Raw genomic sequence first — 19,387 nt, 5'->3', positions numbered from 1 at the left:
AGGGAATTGCCCCAGAAAGCTAGCATGTGGGCCTTTCATAGTAGATATTTTAATTAACGGTTCAGCATAAACCAAACATGTTTTTGCACAGATGGGGAGCATTAGACATCAGTGAGGTCCCAGTCTAGTCCCAAAGAGTGTATGGAGCACAGCTATCCAGTCATAGCAAAGCATCTGATACAATTCCTCTCCAGACAGCGCTGTAAGAAGATAAACACTGTGTTAACCAAGGAGAGTGTCTCTTGTTCTGTTATTTATTTCCTCTGAGTTGAAAATATTTCTAAGAGCTTTTCTAACAAATGACCTCGGTGCCGCCGCATCGATTATTTTGAAAAGTCTCAAAAGAGAGTGGAAAGGTCATCCATTCAATCGTAATCATTCCTTAGCAAAAGATTGAATGCATTTTTGTCGCTTTGTACAGCAAAATCCTCAGCTGGCTTTTGAAAGCATCAACAACTTCTCCCAACAAGAAAAAAAGCAGTATCTCTGTCTTTCGCTGAGAATAAACCATCACCCAAGGAGACGTATCCCAGTAAGCTTGGGCACAGCCCAAACGCAGTGGTCCCGGCCGTGGTGGTTAGTTTGTGGGTGGTGTGAGATAGTCAGATGCTTACAGTGCTGCATCTCTTGGATGGAAGTCAAGCTTGCAGCTGCAGCTCAGAATAATTCATCGCCCCCTCCACGCCCGGGAGGATCCACAGGTAGTTGATGAAGTGGCAGTGCCAAGCGTCCCAACTGGTGAAGACAAAGCGCAGCTGCTGAGAGTCAACGCGGCCAGATGCCGCTGCCGACGTACCATGTGTTCCAAGTGGGGCAAGAGGGGGAGAGTAGAGGCGCTTGCCAAGATCATTCTCACATGGTGCCAACCTGACACATGTTCTGGCACTCCCGACGGTTTCTTCTCCTAGCTCGCTCCTCTCCTTCCCTCAGATATGAGGGGGTCCTCTCTCACTCTCACACACTATCTCCTGTCTGAAGTCTTGTGCCAGTCCTGTGCCAACCGAAAGGGGAGTTGGCGCCCGCTGCCGGCCAAGTTGCACGCCCGCTCCGGAGCTCCGTCAAAACGGCAGGCGCTGGCTGGCATCCTGAGAGGAGAGCGGAGTGCCAAGCGTCTGTTCGCCAGGTCACCATGCCCCCCATTGTGCCCATCCCAGTGTGTCTCTCCAGAGCAGCTCCATGTGTAGTGCTGAGTGGCTGGAATTCCAGATCTGCCTTATGGTATGTGTCAGCAACATTGCTGACCCCGACAGTCGCAAATAAGCCGTTTTAATCCAAACAAACATGGTATTTGTGACCAAAGTATAAACGTAGAAAACAAAAATATGTATCCACATTCGACAGGTTATGTTGTATCTGTATAGCGGTGTCAATTACTGAGCCAATATTCTGATAAAGGGATGCTCTATGAAGATGATATAGCTGCTGGTGGCATCTTCTCGACTGGCGTTTCCTCTGTGAATGGAATGGCTCTCCCTTTGACGATACTACTTCTGAAACTGGAGGGGAGTTTTTCTGAGACAAAGCCTCCAGTTTCATAGGAACATGCCATCCTCGTTTGCAATGTAGGGGTTCAGGGAAGTGAAAACTTTTTGAATGAGTGCCATGTCTGAACAATTCTTATCTGAGGCCCGCGACTGCCAGCTGGTGGCTGAATGTGCCCGGCTCTGTGAGATGATGCCAAGCTAGTTGGCACACTGGAGAACTGGCATAGAGTGATCTAATGCCAAAACAACTCTGTGTGGTGCATATCCCACTTTCTCTCCTCTTCCATCTCCCTCATGGCCCATGTCTCAGTTTGAATTGACACGTGTTCACAACAGAAGTCTTAGTGAGATTCTCAACAACAGATGCCACCAGGTTGAGGCAAGAAGAGGTGGAAAGAGATTCAAGTTTGCAAACTCCAAACATTGAGATTTTACATAGTTTACATTAATGAATGGGTTACCAATAGTCAGAGGTTATTTTAAGAGGTCAGTGAAGTCTTCTACCACTTGATTCCTCACCACTCTTGATCCAGGAAAACAACCCCCCCCCCCCCCAAAAAAAATAGAATGACCAAATTGCATAAACATAACTCAATTAAATGTACAACAAGGTTATTGGCTCTTTTGTGTTAAAGTGGAGTAGCATCTCCTCCAACTCCACACCTTTTCCTGGACAGTGTAGCCTAACATCATAATAAAGCACAGATACATCTGTGTTTTAAAGTAGTCAAGCATTGCAGAATGAAAAGGACTTGTTTGTACTATTGTTTATATATCCTGCAAATTTAACAAAACCTGGATTTTCAGTCTCAGATTGCATTGTTCCGTGTTTCACAACCAGAACCCTAGAATCTAGCTCCAGTTTCCATTCGGAGTTTTATGGTGACGCACCGTCACAAGAATAACCGATGTTTGGGTAAGGTGAATATTTACATTAGCAGTAGGTTTGAATTACCAGGTTAGCCAACATTGCGCTCTTTGAGAAAATGGATATCGTTTAAACACACTAACATCGCATGTTAGAATGTAAAACACAGTCGGGTTTTCTCGCTAAAATCACAGTCTTCACCAGCATGTTCTAGCTAGCTAAGCTAGCTGCTATTTATGAGCATATTCATTGAGTGGTGTTACGTTAGCTAGCCAGTTAGCTGCACCATTACTCCCATGTCCAAAGTTCAAGGCAGAGTTACGTCACTGTATCTGTAAAAGCTAAACTGTATACCAAAGTGATTGAAGCAAAAACCAACAGTGTGCTCACACCACAAACGGATTATTATTCTGTGCCACTGCCTGTCCCTGAAGGATTTGTCCTTTCAAAATAAACAGCTTGGCATAGCAAGATATTTGCCAGCAGTCTAGCCTGCACAGTATTCATAGAGGTGTCACTGTGGATAAAGGCTAACTGCAAGCCTGTCAGAAATACAGTCTTATCACTATAGCAGGGATAGCGTCTATTCTTATGAAAACAATTTCACTTAGCCTATGTTAATTATGAATCTCTCTCAAAATGAACAGGTATTCCAATGTGACCATTGTGTGGCTTGACATCATGAGGATGGACTTTTTATGAGGATTAGCTTTGAGCAGCATAGTGTCCCATCATGTTGCCAGGGGCAGTACGTCACTCAGTCCCTCTGTGGCGCTCTGCTTTGGCCTCTGGCTGCTTGCAGTGTGAGTCAGGGCCAGGGAGATGGCTGCTGAGACAGGTCCTGAGGAGAGCATACACCTCCACAAGAGCAAGGCAGGCTGCAGCAGGGGACAGTGCCCCTGTGTTTTCCAGAGCCCAAGTGTACAGGGACAAGCTGGCCATAGTGGACGACAGTGGGAGCCACAGCTACAGGGACTTGTACGGCAGTAGTAGGGGCCTGGCTGGGCGTATCAAGGCAGCTCTGGACTGTCCCTCTGGGGACCTGCAGGGGAAGCGCATCTCCTTCCTGTGCGCCAACGATGCCTCGTACACGGTAGCCCAGTGGGCATCCTGGATGTGTGGCGGCACGGCCGTGCCTCTCTACAGGGAGCACCCTCCGTCTGAGCTGGAGTACATCATCTCTGACTCCCAGAGCTCCCTGCTGGTGGCTGGGCAGCCGTACGCAGACACCATGGAGCCCCTCGCCCACAGACTGGGACTGCCCTACCTGCAGCTGCCCCCCACCTCCAGCCTCAGCTCCCTGCTGGAAGCCCCAGAGAACCAACCTGAGCCTGGCATCACAGACTGGGCCCAGCGTCCTGCCATGATCATCTACACCAGCGGCACCACAGGCAGGCCCAAAGGGGTTCTCCACACTCACAGCAACATTCAGGCCATGGTAAATTGATTATTCAGTTGTTATATGCATGAATTGTGAGCATAAGATGAATACTATTGTTATTCTGTACACTGCTTTTTATCATAATGATGTACTGAGGCATGTTGAATATTTGATCAGTCTGAAGGTTGGACTGAATTTTGAAAGTTAAACTTCAGCTTTTTTTCATTACTGATACTAACCAGGTTTCGATCCAACCTTTTCAGGGCTCCTGAGTGGTGCAGCAGTCTAAGGCACTCCATCTCAGTGCTTGAGGCGTCACTACAGACACCGTGGTTCGAATCCAGGCTGTATTACAACAGGCCGTGATTGGGAGTCCCATAGGGCGGCGCACATTTGGCCCAGCGTAGGCCGTCATTGTAAATAAGAATTTGTTCTTAACTGACTTGCTTAGTTAAATAAAATAACAATTTAGAGTAAAGTACGTATCGGATAAAAGAATGTCATGACAGTCCTGATGGAAACATAATACGCTAGACAAGGTATCGGTAAAATGAATAATGCAACAAATGTAGGTGGAAACGCTGATTAAATATTGATATAATAATCATCATATCAAAGTAAACTTAGAGTCATGTGAGGACATGTTGTGTGGTCATCCCACTACAACTCGTTGGGAAACCATGCAGTTTATAAATCTTCAGGTGAAATAAGTTATGATTAACTTCACAGGGTGGTGAAAGTGCAAGGTGATGAGCTTGATGCTGCTTTCAATGCTAAATATCGAGGGTCTTATTCTTCTGACATGATCACCGGAGCTTGGCTGCCGTTTGACAAATCAAAATAAATATCGCTCTTTTTTCCATAATCTCATCTTGTAGGCTATAATGCAAAATGTTTTGAGACAACTGTCAGTAGAGTTGAAAATGCAATGGTAACCCATTTAACTTTATTTTTATTTGGTACAAGGAAATTTAACCTAAAAAAAAACATGTTTATATGTACTTCGTCATCACGCACAGCCTGTTATCTGCAACAGGTCACTTAGATGGAAACACAACTCATATTGTTTTTGTATTTTAGTATTTTTTTATATATTCGCCAATTGGATAGAAACGTAGTTAATGTTAGTATTTTTTAAATGTTTTATTTCCTGGTGTCGGTACTGCGAACTTCAGAGAAGTCTTTTTCTCTTGAAGTATTAATAGGGTTTCTGCTGAGACATTTTTCTGTAGCCCTTTGGTAGTACGTAAGGGTGGGTTGTCAGGGGTTACACATACGACGGACACAGTGTCGTTTTGCTTTTGTTCCACATGAGCTTTCTGAATAATCGGCCAAATTATTTCATTACATGGGGCACTTCAGGCTGTGGAGGATTTATTTTGGTACATTTTCAACCAAAATTGACCTGCATGTCCAATAGAGTGGAAAATTAGATCACCCTCAATTAAGGAGCTTCATTTGGAAATGACAAGCCCAGGGAGGGAGCTCGGTGAGGGAACACGGAAGAGATTGTTCCTGGAAGGTTGAGCGCCTAGGGACACTATCCATTCCCTCTGCTCCTTCCAGCTATCTGGCCCTGCTGACTAAAGACAGGGGTTTACTCTCTTCTTGCACGGTGGTTACATCCATAATTATGTTTGATAAGGAGTGAAAGAAACCTTCAGGCAGGACCACCATGAAAGCTTTTGAGTGAGCTACCCATCATTATATAGAAAGGAATTGTCCAAAGAACTGGAAGGAAAACATTGTATGACCTAATAGCTCAGTGGATCTCTCATGTCTCCCTCTCTCCCAGGTTCAGGGTCTGGTGTCAGAGTGGGGCTGGTCCAGAGATGATGTCATCCTTCACACCTTGCCCCTGCACCACGTCCACGGCATCGTCAACAAGCTGCTCTGTCCTCTCTGGGTGGGTGCCACCACCGTCATGCTGCCTACCTTCCAGCCTCAGAAGGTACATTGCAACTATAGTACACTACTACTGGTACTACTACTTCTAACATGTTGTTTCAGTTGACTCCCACCTCATGTCCTGTCTGTGTGCTGTCAGGTATTCTACTGCAGTCTGCCTTGTGTGTGTTAGTAGTAAGTAGTGCTCTGTAAGGGACTTGCAGGGATCCAATCCACAGACCTGTACAATGGAGACACACCGGGGTGGGAGGCTGGTGGGGAGTAGACAGGGGCTGCTGTTCAACCTTATCGGCTAGTTGTCAGCAATTGGCGCTAATTGTAGCAGGGTTGCTGTGCTGAAAGCACCGGGCCGGTAGTGTCAATAACAGAGCCTGGAGTTGAGCTGACATGGACAGGTCCATGATGCCCCCTCTGCCTCATCCCGCCGGGCCGCTGGGGGTCAGGAGTAGAGGCAGCCAGGCAGGCAGGCAGGCAGTGCTCCCCCCCAGACTGTCACACTAAGCGTTTGGGGCTGGGTGATGGATTGCCCTATGTGGCTTTGTATCTGACCACGCCAACTCACAGCACAGGCTTTAGAGCCAGATCAATCGATGAGGTGACATTGAAGGATGATAGTGCTTGTTTGGAGGGGTGGTGGTGGAGTAGGTAAGGGGGGTGGTGTCAGAGGGGTTTTAAGGTCTAGGAGAACTTAATGGGAGTCAAGGGTATGATTGACAGGTAAAGTCTACAGAGGACAACCAATAAAGAGGAGGTTTACTGTAGTATCAGAGCATTTCACTTTCTTTGTACCTCACCTGACCTTGTGTACAAAATAGACAGCATACGCTTTGCTCTCATCTCTAAGGACGCCTTGTAGATTTTTATTTCATTTTCTTGAAGTCATGATGAGATACAAATCAATATACTGTAATATATTAATGTAGCTCCAGGCTTTTTCTGAGTGACTGTCTAATAGACCGGTTTGACATTTTACTGAGAGTACACTATATTTACAAACCTTGTCGACACCCCTTCAAATGAGTGGATTTGGCTATTTCACCCGCACCCGTTGCTGAAAAGTGTATAAAATTGGGCACACAGCCATGCAATCTCCATAGACAAACATTGGCAGTGGAATGGCCTTACTAAAGAGCTCAGTGTCTTTCAACCTGGCACCATCATAGGATGCCACCTTTCCAACAAGTCAGTTCGTCAAATTTCTGCCCTGCTAGAGCTGTCCCAGTCAACTGTAAGTGCTGTTATTGTGAAGTGGAAACATCTAAGAGCAACAACGGCTCAGCCACAAAGTGGTAGGCCACACAAACTCACAGAACAGGACCGCTGAAACATGTACTGTAGCGTGTAAAAATTGTCTGTCCTTTGTTGCAACACGCACTACAGAGTTCCACACTGCCTCTGGAAGCAACATCAGCACAAGAAATGTTAGTATGGACTTTCATGAAATGGGTTTCCATGGTCGAGCAGCTGTACGTACACAAGCCTAAGATCACCATGCGCAATGCGAAGCGTCGGCTGGAAAGGTGTAAAGCTCGCCGCCATTGGACTCTTGAGCAGTGGAAGCGTATTCTCTGGAGTGATGAATCACACTTCACAATCTGGCAGTCCGACAGACGAATCTGGGTTTGGCGGATACCAGGAGAACACTTCATGCCCAATGCATAGTGCCAAATGTAAAGTTTGATGACATTCCAGACGGTTCTGTACTTCCAACTTTGTGGCAACAGTTTGGGGAAGGCCCTTTCCTGTTTCAGCATTACAGTGCGCCCAAGGTCCATACAGAAATGGTTTCTCGAGATTGGTATGGAAGAACTTGACTGGCCTGCACAGAGCCCTGATCTTAACCCCATCGAACACCTTTGGGATGAATTGGAATGCTGATTGCGAGCCAAGCCTAATCGCCCAATATCAGTGCCTGACCTCGCTAATGGTCTTCCCAGAAGAGTGGAGGCTGTTATAGCAGCAAAGGGGAACCCAACTCCATATTAATGCCCATGATTTTGGAATGAGATGTTCGACAAGCAGGTGTCCACAGACTTTGGTCATGTAGTGTATGATAATTGTGAAAAATACATGCATTATTGCCTCTAATGGACATACCTGTGGTTGGAACTAGATGAAGGATAACCAGTACAGACCAGGAGACAGAGAAGTGAGGCTAGACATGGACATTGAGTGCTGACTGACTGAGGTAGTGTGTGTTTGTGTGTGCAGGGCTTTTTCTGGATCATAATGGGGCAGAGCTGGTGGGTGTGGTTGCTATCCAGAAATTTTAGAGGCCCTCTTGTAGGCCGCAGTGACAAAATGTATCTGTTTAAAGCTAATTTCCGGATATTCTACACATTTTGCCATGAGGCTGAGAATTAAAGCACATTTCCAGCAATTCTACACATCTTACCTTTGGGCTGAGAGAACATTTGAGGTTTTAAAGCTAATTTCCTGCAATTCTACACATTTCACCATGGCTAATGCTATATGAGTGACTCAAACATTATTACAAAATCAATGGGGGCCCCATGCCATGAAAAAAACACTCCCGAATGCATCATTGCATAACATTTTTGATTCTCCCTGATTGTCTAGCTTTTATTTTGGTGATTGTTAGTTCTCAAAGATGATCTTATTTAAAAATATATAGGTCTGTCTTTTCTACATTCTTTATATCTGGTTTTAGTTGTTTAAGTTTACTCTGAAAACATTTTTCCATCCGGAATATATATATATATATTTTTATTTTATTTATTTTATTGGAGCTGGTGGGAGGAGCTATTGAAGGATGCCCTCATTGAAATTGAATGGTGTCAAACATGTGGAAACCACATTTATTCCATTCCAGCCATTACAATAATATATAAATAGTTGAAGTCAGACATTTACATACACTTAGGTTGGAGTCATTAAAACTCGTTTTTCATCTACTCCACAAATTTCTTGTTAGCAAACTATAGTTTTAGTAAGTCGGTTAGGACATCAACTTTGTGCATACAGACAGATTATTTCAATTATAATTCACTGTATCACAATTCCAGTGGGTCAGAAGTTTACATCCAAAATCATGTCATGGTTTTAGAAGCTTCTGATAGGCTAATTGACATAATTTGAGTCATTTGGAGGTGTACCTGTGGATGTATTTCAAGGCCTACCTTCAAACTCAGTGCCTCTTTGCTTGACATCATGAGAAAATCAAAGAAATCTCCCAAGACCTCAGAAAAATAATTGTAGACCTCCACAAGTCTGGTTCATCCTTGGTAGCAATTTCCAAATGCCTGAAGGTACCACGTTCATCTGTACAAACAATAGTACGCAAGTATAAGTACCATGGGACCACGCAGCCGTCATACCACTCAGGAAGGAGATGCATTCTGTCTCCTAGAGATCAACGTGCTTTGGTGTGAAAAGTGCACATCAATCCCAGAACAACAGCAAAGGACCTTGTGAAGATGCTGGAGGAAACGGGTACAAAAGTATCTACAGTGGGGCAAAAAAGTATTTAGTCAGCCACCAATTGTGCAAATTCTCCCACTTAAAAAGATGAGAGGTCTGTAATTTTCATCATAGGTACACTTCAACTATGACAGATAAAATGAGGGAAAAAAATCCAGAAAATCACATTGTAGGATTTTTAATGAATTTATTTGCAAAATATGGTTGAAACTAAGTATTTGGTCAATAACAATACTCCTTAACAGGTGTGCCTGTTAGGTGTACCTGTTCATTTCTTTCCCTCTTAATGCGTTTGAGTCAATCAGTTGTGTTGTGACAAGGTGGGGGGGTATACAGCCCTATTTGGTAAAAGACCAAGTCCATATTATGGCAAGAAGAGCTCAAATAAGCAAAGAGAAACGACAGTCCATCATTACTTTAAGACATGAAGGTCAGTCAATACGGAACATTTCAAGGTACTTTGAAAGTTTCTTCAAGTGCAGTCGCAAAAACCTTCAACCACCACATGAATGGAAGACCCAGAGTTACCTCTCCTGTTGAGGATAAGTTCATTAGTGTTACCAGCCTCAGAAATCGGCCAAATAAATGCTTCACAGAGTTCAAGTAACAGACATATCTCAACAGCAACTGTTCAGAGGAGACTGTGAATCAAACCTTCATGGTTGAATTGCTGCAAAGAACCCACTACTAAAGGACACCACTAATAATAAGAGAATTGCTTGGGCCAAAAAACACGAGCAATGAACATTAGACCGGTGGAAATATCTTTGTGAGACGCGGGTGAACGGATGATTTCCGCATGTGTTTCCCACCGTAAAGCATGGAGGAGGAGGTGTTATGATGTGGGGGTGATTTGCTGGTGACACTGTCTGTGATTTATTTAGAATTCAAGGGGCACTTAACCAGCATGGCTACCATAGCATTCTGCAGCGATACACCATCCCATCTGGTTTGGGCTTAGTGGGACTATCATTTGTTTTTCAACAGGGCAATGACGCAACACACATCCAGGCTGTGTAAGGGTTATTTTACCAAGAAGGAGAGGGATGGAGTGCTGTATCAGATGACCTGGCCTCCACAATCCCCTGACCTCAACCAAATTGAGATGGTTTGGGATGAGCAGAGTGAAGGAAAAGCAGCCAGCATATGTGGGAACTCCTTCAAGACTGTTGGAAGCTGCTTGAGAGAATGCCAAGAGTGTGAAAAGCTGTCAAAGGCAAAGGGTGGCTATTTAAAGAATCTCAAATATAAAATCTATTTTGATTTGTTTCACACTTTTTTGGTTACTACATTATTCCATATGTGTTATTTCATAGTTTTGATGTCTTCACTATTATTCTACAATGTAGAAAATAGTCAAAATAAAGAAAAACCCTTGAATGAGTAGGTGTTCTACAACGTTTGACCGGAAGTGTGAGTGTTACCCTTCAAAAGTTTTTATTGAAACAATAATTGTGTCCTTCAAACTTTGCTTTCGTCAAAGAATCCTCCATTTGCAGCAATTACAGCTTTGCAGACCTTTGGCATTATATATTTGTTAATTTGTTGAGGTAAACTGAAGAGATTTCACCCCATGCTTCCTGAAGCACCTACCACAAGTTGGATTGGCTTGATGGCCACTTCATACGGTCAAGCTGCTCCCACAACAGCTCAATAGGTTTGAGATCCAGTGACTGTGCTGACCACTCCATTATAGACAGAATACCAGCTGACTGCTTCTTCCCTAAATAGTTCTTGCATAGTTTGGAGCTGTGCTTTGGGTCATTGTCCTGTTGTAGGAGGAACATCCCTTTTACCCTGTACAAATCTCCCACTTTACCACCACCAAAGCACCGCCAGACTATCACATTGCCTCCACCATGCTTGACAGATGGCGCCAAGCCCTCCTCCAGCATCTTTTCACGAATGTTCTTCTTTGTGATCCAAACACCTCAAACTTAGATTAATAATAACATGTTTTCCAATCTTCCTCTGTCCAGAGTCTATGTTATTTTGCCCATCTTAATTTTTTATTTTTATTGGCCAGTCTGAGATATGGCTTTTCTTTGCAACTCTGCCTAGAAGGCCAGCATCCTGGAGTCGCCTCGTCACTGTTGACATTGAGACGGGTGTTTTGCGGGTACTATTTAATGAAGCTGCCAGTTGAGGACTTGTGAGGCTTCTGTTTCTCAAACTAGACACTCTAATGAGCCTGTAATCGAACCCACAAATGCTGATGCTCCAGATACTCAACACGTCTAATGAAGGCCAGTTGTATTGCTTCTTTAATCAGAACAACCGTTTTCAGCTGGGGTAACATATTGCAAAATGGTTTTCTAATGATCAATTAGCCTTTTAAAATGATCATCTTGGATGAGTTAACACAATGTGCCATTGAAACACAGGAGTGATGGTTGTTGATAATGGCCTCTGTACGCCTATGTAGAAATTCCATAAAAAATCTGCTGTTTCTTGCTACAATAGTTATTTACAACATTAACAATGTCTACACTGTATTTCTGATCAATTTGATGGTATTTTAATGGACAGAAAATGTGCTTTTCTTTCAAAAACAAGGACATTATTAAGTGACCCCAAACTTTTGAATGGTAGTGTGGTAGTGTATGTATGTGTAAAAAATAAAGGGAACACTAAAATAACACATCCTAGATCTGAATGAATGAAATATTCTTATTAAATACTTTTTTCTTTACATAGTTGAATGAGCTGACAACAAAATCACACACAAATTATCAATGGAAATTTGGATTTGGAGTCACACTCAAAATGAAAGTGGAAAACCACACTACAGGCTGATCCAACTTTGATGTAATGTCCTTAAAACAAGTCAAAATGAGGGTCAGTAGTGTGTGTGGCCTCCACGTGCCTGTATGACCTCCCTACAACGCCTGGGCATGCTCCTGATGAGGTGGAGGATGGTCTTCTGAGGGATCTCCTCCCAGACCTGGACTAAAGCATCCGCCAACTCCTGGACAGTCTGTGGTGCAACGTGCCGTTGGTGGATGGAGCGAGACATGATGTCCCAGATGTGCTCAATTGGATTCAGGTCTGGGGAACGGGCGGGCCAGTCCATAGCATCAATGCCTTCCTCTTGTAGGAACTGCTGACACACTCCATCCACATGAGGTCTAGCATTGTCTTGCATTAGGAGGAACCCAGGGCCAACCGCACCAGTATATGGTCTCACAAGGGGTCTGAGGATCTCATCTCGGTACCTAATGACAGTCAGGCTACCTCTGGTGAGCACATGGAGGGCTGTGCGGCCCCCCAAATAAATGCCACCCCACACCATGACTGACCCACCGCCAAACCGGTCATGCTGGAGGATGTTTCAGGCAGCAGAATGTTCTCCACGGCGTCTCCAGACTCTCACATGTGCTCAGTGTGAACCTGCTTTCATCTGTGAAGAGCACAGGGTGCCAGTGGCGAATTTGCCAATCTTGGTGTTCTCTGGCAAATGCGAAAAATTCTTCACAGTGTTGGGTTGTCAGCACAACCCCCACCTGTAGACGTCGGGCCCTCATACCACCCTCAAGGAGTCTGTTTCTGACCGTTTCAACAGACACATGCACATTTGTGGCCTGCTGGAGGTCATTTTGCAGGGCTCTGATAGTGCTCCTCCTGCTTCTTGCACAAAGGCGGAGGTAGCGGTCCTGCTGCTGGGTTGTTGCCCTCCTACGGCCTCCTCCATGTCTCCTGATGGACTGAACTGTCTCCTGGTAGTGTCTCCATGCTCTGGACACTACGCTGACAGAAACAGCAAACCTTGCCACAGCTCGCATTGATGTGCCATCCTGGATGAGCTGCACTACCTGAGCCACTTGTGTGGGTTGTAGACTCCGTCTCATGCTACCACTAGAGTGAAAGCACCGCCAGCATTCAAAAGGGACCAAAACATCAGCCAGGAAGCATAGGAACTGAGAAGTGGTCTGTGGTCACCACCTGCAGAACCACTTCTTTATTGGGGGTGTCTTGCTAATTGCCTATAATTTCCACCTGTTGTCTATTCCATTTGCACAACAGCATGTGAAATTTATTGTCAATCAGTGTTGCTTCCTAAGTGGACAGTTTGATTTCACAGAAGTGTGATTGACTTGGAGTTACATTGTGTTGCTGAAGTTTTCCCTTATTTTTTTGAGCAGTGTATGTATATATATATATAAGTTTGGACACACCTACTCATTCAAGGGTTTTTATTTGTACAATTTTATACATTGTAGAATAATAGTGAAGACATCAAAACTATGAAATAACACCTATGGAATCATATAGTTAAACAAATCAAAATGGGCAGAGAATCACGGGGCAGTTATCTGTCCAAGAAAATGTACTTCCTAAATAGTTATATGATTAGGGTATAGTTTACTATACTGCGTAGATGTAAATATTGATCACATATATTTGTCCGTCTGAAAATCTTCCCTCCCCTAAAAGGTATGCTATGAAAATAGCTCAAGTCTCTCCAACTCTGCTCTCTTCAAACTACATACAGTGGGGCAAAAAATTATTTAGTCAGACACCAATTGTGCAAGTTCTCCCACTTAAAAATATGAGAGAGGCCTGTCATTTTCATCATAGGTGCACTTCAACTATGACAGACATAATGAGAAAAAAAATCCAGAAAATCACATTGTAAGATTTTTAATGGGGGGGGGGGGCAAAATGCAATTTCAGAATGTAGGGGGGACATGACCCGTCTCCAGTGACAGTTGCGTCCCTGGTTTTAATATATTATCATTAGCAATGGGTATATATAAAAAAACGGACTTAATTAACTTACTGTGTGAAGAAAAAATTACTTCGAAGCTCAACTTAATAGTGGTTGACCTGGTGAGTTAAGACAATCAGACAACCCCAAATGGGCACTTTCCTACATTTCCCCGCAGCAGGCCAGGTACTTCTATCACGTTGGGGGCGATGAAACAACGGAAGTCCACTCATTTTCAATTAAGGAAGCGAAGTGGGCATGGGGACCGTTGGGCGATGCGAGCCTGGGGTGTGAACAGGGCCAGAACCACAGTTGGGGAAAGTTGAACTTTATACTAATACTCAGAGAAATCGTGTTGCTATTGATCAATCGAAGCTCTCTATAGTTTCCAGCCACTATTGGTTTGGCTGTTGATACCTAGCATTACCTAGCCTGCTTGCTAGCACCAACATGAGGGCGAAGCAAGCGTGGCTATCCAAATGTACGTGTTAAAAGGATCTCGCCCATGTCTTCGCCACACACTTCTCCCTTCTTGTCTCAACATTTTAAATCATACTCAAGACACATTATCTTCACACATATTTTTGTTGCTTTTCACCGACAGCCACAACTCATCAACTAGGCCTATTGCCATGTGCACTGCCCAAATTGCAGGCTTCCCAAATAGGCAGAGGCCTATAAAAGCTTATGATTTGAAACAATCCACAGCAAAAAAAAAATGAGGAAGCTGATGATCCTCGACGCTTCTGTGGCAAAGTCATGCTTTCTGGTGAAGTATTTTGAATGATTTGATTTATTTCTGTATAGACTGTAAATAGGCCTATATAGCCTCATTTTGGCAAATGTATTTGCCATTTCCTTCCTGTTCTACTGGTATTCATATCATCTTTATTTTCGTGTCCATGCAGAAGCCAAAAGCACAATCCCAGTCATATTAACAACCCATCCTCGTTGTTGCATCGTTAGATTTCCCCCTCTGAGTTTCTAACTGAGATTTTCATTCCTGTCACATATGGAACAGCTCTCATCAGGTGAACTGTTTAGAAGTTTAGAATGGTGTTTTCCCACTAATTGCATTTTGGCAAATATTTTATTGGCTTCTTCATTACAGGAGTTGCATGTTCTGTTCAGATGAATTACCATGATCTAAATGTGATTTATTTATTTCTGAGCACAGTGGGTAGACACCCTAATTGGTTACACAACCAATTCATATGGGTCCGGTAAATCTCTCAAATGGCCAGTAAATTCAAATCTTCCCGGTCACGTTGTCCGGCGCAACATGTTCCTGACGGAAACCCTGGTGTGTCTGTGGGAGTGGATGGAGGAATGGTTGGAAGTCCCTGTGCATGACTGTCTCTGACCCCAGAGGAAGGAAGGAGTGCTCTGCTCGATTGATCAAGCAGAGGAGTGGGTGTGTGGCTCCAGCAGGCCCCCAGTGTCCGGTCTGGAGCGTGAAATGTCGAGCTCTGCTGGTCGGTACCAAAAGCCCTGGTCTGCCTTAAAAAGCCTATGTAAATTATGATCGCCCCTACAGGGAATTATTTTTCGCAAATTTGCAACAAATCAAGATATTTTTATATTCTGACTACTACATTTGTCATCACATAGGACTTTGTCGGTATATTTAGCGAGTATTCAGACCCCTCTAGCGACACATTTTTTAAAAAACGACTATCGACATGTCTAGCAACTTTTTGTGGTGTTATTGGAGATTTTAGGAGACTCAGGTGAAAGCATGTATCGTTCTTACACTTCTCAATGAGAAGCGGGTGCTGCCGTGGGGCCCACCCCTGTCCCAAAGCACCCACAGGCGGCCCAGTTCTTGCGCAGCAGTCAGAGCAGGAGATGTTCACCCCTGCTTTCTCAGACTCTACTGCTGCTACCCACTTCAAAGTGCACAGAAATGGTGTTCTAGCACCATACTTTCTGAAAAAGTTGGTCGCGGATGTGGGTGACCAGCGTTTCAGCCTCCTCCTCGATGAGTCCACAGATATAAGTGTTTCTAAGTACCTGGGGGTTGTGATAAGGTACTTTAGTGACACCAAGCAGACAATTGTATCAACATTTCTGGGGCTTGTTGAGTTGGAGGGAGAAGATACCAAATCTATAGCACATGCTGTTGTGGCCTAAATCTATGCCCGTGCTTTCCTCGAGAAGTGTTGTCTTAAAAAAGAGAAACTCCTGGGGATAGGGACTGACAATGTCTCTGTTATGATGGGGATTAACAATGGGGTCCATAAAGTGCTAAAGGAGTATGGTCTCAAATATCTGGTTCTTATTCGCTGTGTACCACTCTCTGCAGCTTGCTGTAAGTCATGCTTCCAATGACGCCATCCCCCGTAGTGTGGTGTACTTGGTACAAGAGACTTATAACTGGTTTTCAGTGTCTCCAAAGTGCAGGGAGGCCTACAAGGCCATATATGAGACCACCAACTGTGGGGGGAAACCTTTACAGATAACCAAGGTGTGTGCCACATGTTGGCTCTCCATTGAACCCGCGGTTTCACGCATTTTGGACCAGTGGGAGGAGTGTCAAATGTTGATGTACTCAAAGGGCCAATAGATGGATACATCAGTCCCAAACTGTACCTTGGTTACCTTTTTGAGTCTGAGGCAGCTGAGCTCCACCTTGCGCCTGAGGATGAAACAATGTCCAAAAGCGGCGAGTAGCCTTCACCATCCCCATCACTAATGAGTTGAGGGTGAGACTGCCGGACAATATCGAAGCATTGCAGTACATGTCAGTTTTCAATGTGGAGGAAACTCTAAAGCACAATAAGAGCCTTGGAGAAATAGAAAAGAAATAGCCAAGCTCCTTGGCTCCTCCCCTGCAGAGATAGACAAGATTGTCCATCAATGGCGTGCCATCCATCTTAGTAAATGGAATGAGACAAAAACACACTGGGCTTCTGGAGTGGGATTTGGAAGTTCAGGGATGCAGCTGAAATCAACCCGTCTCAAGAACTTGCCATGGCTGCTGTGTCTGTGTTGTCATTGCCACAGTCGAATGCTGAAGTCGAGAGAGTATTCAGCCAGATGAGTGTGGTAGAAAGCAAACTTAGAAATCGGATGTCCTTGCAGACTCTTAACTCCATCCTGTACATTCGATATGGACTGAAGCTGTTTGGTGAGGCTTCTATGAGCACCAGCTGCCTGATAATGTTTTGCAGCTTTTTGGCACATCAGCTGCTTACTCATTTAAGTCAGCTCCCTCAGTTGCTGAACCTGCCATAGAAAGCCCTGACGAAAATGACGATGGCCCACTCTTTCTGTGAGCCAGCACAGCCTGTGTGTGTATGGAGGAGGGTCTGGAAAAAAAACAATTAACCTGAATTAGGGCCAGATTAGTTAACCTAATTTTCTCACATTGCCATTGACAGTTTTTTTTATTGTCTCTTTTTGGTCCATTTAGATTTTTAATGTAGATTTTATACAAAAAAATGTTAATGTTTTACTGTGACTTGTTGTAGGCTCCTAAGCGGACCATAAGGTTAAAAACCAAACAAAATTAAGAAAACTAAACAAAAAAACAGAAATCATTTAAAAAAAATTAAATAAAAAATGTAATAAAAAAACTAAGTAACTCCGCCAGAGTGTCTCTTTTGGATCACTTTTGCCGGTCCCAAGCCCGGATAAACGAGGAGGGTTGGAATTGTGACATTAAAAAAAACAAGAATCGACAGAAGAAAGTTCATTTGTAGTTCTAAACATATTTAGGGTGTTTTTTACTCACTTTTTGTCTCTCCCACGACGTTATTCCTCTCTCCTACAGCGTCCATCACAATTACATGCACCTGGCCAATTATGCAAATGAGGTGAACATATTAATTAGCGACTTTTAGGACAGCCAATAGCTACTTTCCTTACTTAGGAGTTGGCAACACTACGGGCTGACACAGACCAATTATGGTCCGACAGGCTATGAGGAGGCTCGCGGCAGGTAGCCTAGTGGTTAGAGCGTTGGACTAGTAACCAAAAGGTTGCAAGATCAAATCCCTGAGCTGACAAGGTAAAAATCTGTCAAATCTGTTAACTCAATGTTCCTAGGCCGTCATTGAAAATAAGAATTTGTTCTTAACTGACTTGCCTAGTTAAATAAAGGTAAAACATTTTTTTTAAATAAATGCCATAGACATTAAGGTTGACTCTCTCAGGCAGGATTAAAAGGATTACATCGACCATGATCCTTTGCTAGTTATGGTCACTTTAACCATGATTCTTAGCGACTTTTGGGGGGGTGCCATTCAGCCTCATTCAGCAATATGGCGGGCTTCAAATATTTCCGGCTTCGTGCGCCATCGGGAGATTTCCATAGGAATACATGAATGACGTCAGTGCTAGCACTATCTACTGGTTGTAATGTCAGTGGGCTCCAGCCATGAGTACAGTAGGAGAGATAACAGAACATACCAGGACTGGAATCATGGACCAGAGGCCAGGAGAGCAGAGGACTTGAGGTTAATGGCGGAGAGTTCATGATCCATCCTCACACAACTGAACTGACTGCAACATTATGTGGTGGTGGTGGAGAAAAGGTATTGACTACAGGGCTAGTAGAGAGTAGCTGGGTGCTGCTGGGTTAAGGGCTGTTTGGGATGCAGGCTGCAGCCGAGGGTCTCCAACATACACTCCCCCAGGTGGAGGGCAGCTCTTTGACGGACATAAATTGGCTTTTCCCCCCTCCTGAGTGGCTGCTGGGGGAAGCGCTCCACTGCGCTTGATCGACACGGCCCAGAATGCCCAGAACAGACACAGGAAATAATATTCCCCTCTGAACCCCGCTATCTAGTCTGTCCGTGTGTGCGCATGGTTGTGGATGTGTGTGGCTGAGCAGATAGATAAAGTTTTGTGAGTTTGTGTGAATAGATGGGTCTCTGTGGGATAGTCCACACTTCTGCCTGTTTATTTAATACATAATTTTTAAACCTTCATCTATTTTGATATTGCAATATTTAGAGCTTGATGAAGGGAAGAGGAGCGACGAAGCAGGTAAGTTGAGAAGGGGGAGAAAGCTTAAGGGAGTAGGAAGTAGAATAGGGTGAGTTAAGAGGACAGGGAGGAGGGGAAGTTGAGAAATTGGTGGCAGATGAGGAGGGAATCTGTGTGGGGGGGTGATGGAGTGAGGGACAGACAGAGGAAGACTGATAAGAGTAGGGGCAGTGAAGCAGGAAATTATGAAATGGAGAGAGTGAGAGTGTGAGAGAGGGAGGGAGAATGAGGAAGAATGAGGGAGGAGGTTCTAGGAGGGAGAGACGTGCACATGCCTCCCAAGGGGGACAGAGCCAAGGAGAATCTGTCGTTCACCTTCAATTAATTCACACTGTCCTCCCACTGTGTGTTGGGGGTGCAGCCAGGCGTGCCGGGGGGGTGTATGAGGGACTCATAATATCTGTGTGTGTGTGTGTTTGTATGTGTGCATACTGTGTAAATAGCTTTGTCCTTGCGTGAGTGTATGCGAGGTGCTTATGTATAAATGTGTAGCCATGTATCAGTTATTCTCTGTTTATGTGCATCCGTCTCAGTGTACGACTGAGAAAGAGGAGGAGGGCGACTGCCCCTGGGCTCCTTCACAAATGCTCTTGGAACACATTTGT

The 19,387-nt window shown here is 44.3% G+C and overlaps 1 protein-coding gene across 1 annotated transcript in view; it reads left to right on the top strand.

Annotated features, from left to right (window-relative positions):
* Window positions 1-2,380: 2,380 nt before the first annotated feature.
* The window catches only part of LOC124035813 (malonate--CoA ligase ACSF3, mitochondrial-like), a 47,627-nt gene continuing 30,620 nt past the window's right edge, over window positions 2,381-19,387 (top strand). The window contains 2 exon segments of the mRNA XM_046349579.1: window positions 2,381-3,790; window positions 5,529-5,684. Coding sequence (XP_046205535.1) covers window positions 3,086-3,790; window positions 5,529-5,684 — 861 coding nt within the window. The 5' untranslated portion in view covers window positions 2,381-3,085.

Source organism: Oncorhynchus gorbuscha, linkage group LG05 (assembly GCF_021184085.1).
Source record: "Oncorhynchus gorbuscha isolate QuinsamMale2020 ecotype Even-year linkage group LG05, OgorEven_v1.0, whole genome shotgun sequence".
Lineage (NCBI taxonomy): Eukaryota > Metazoa > Chordata > Actinopteri > Salmoniformes > Salmonidae > Oncorhynchus > Oncorhynchus gorbuscha.
The sequence above is the reverse complement of the archived record's forward strand: the minus strand, read 5'-3'. Positions and strand labels throughout refer to the sequence as shown.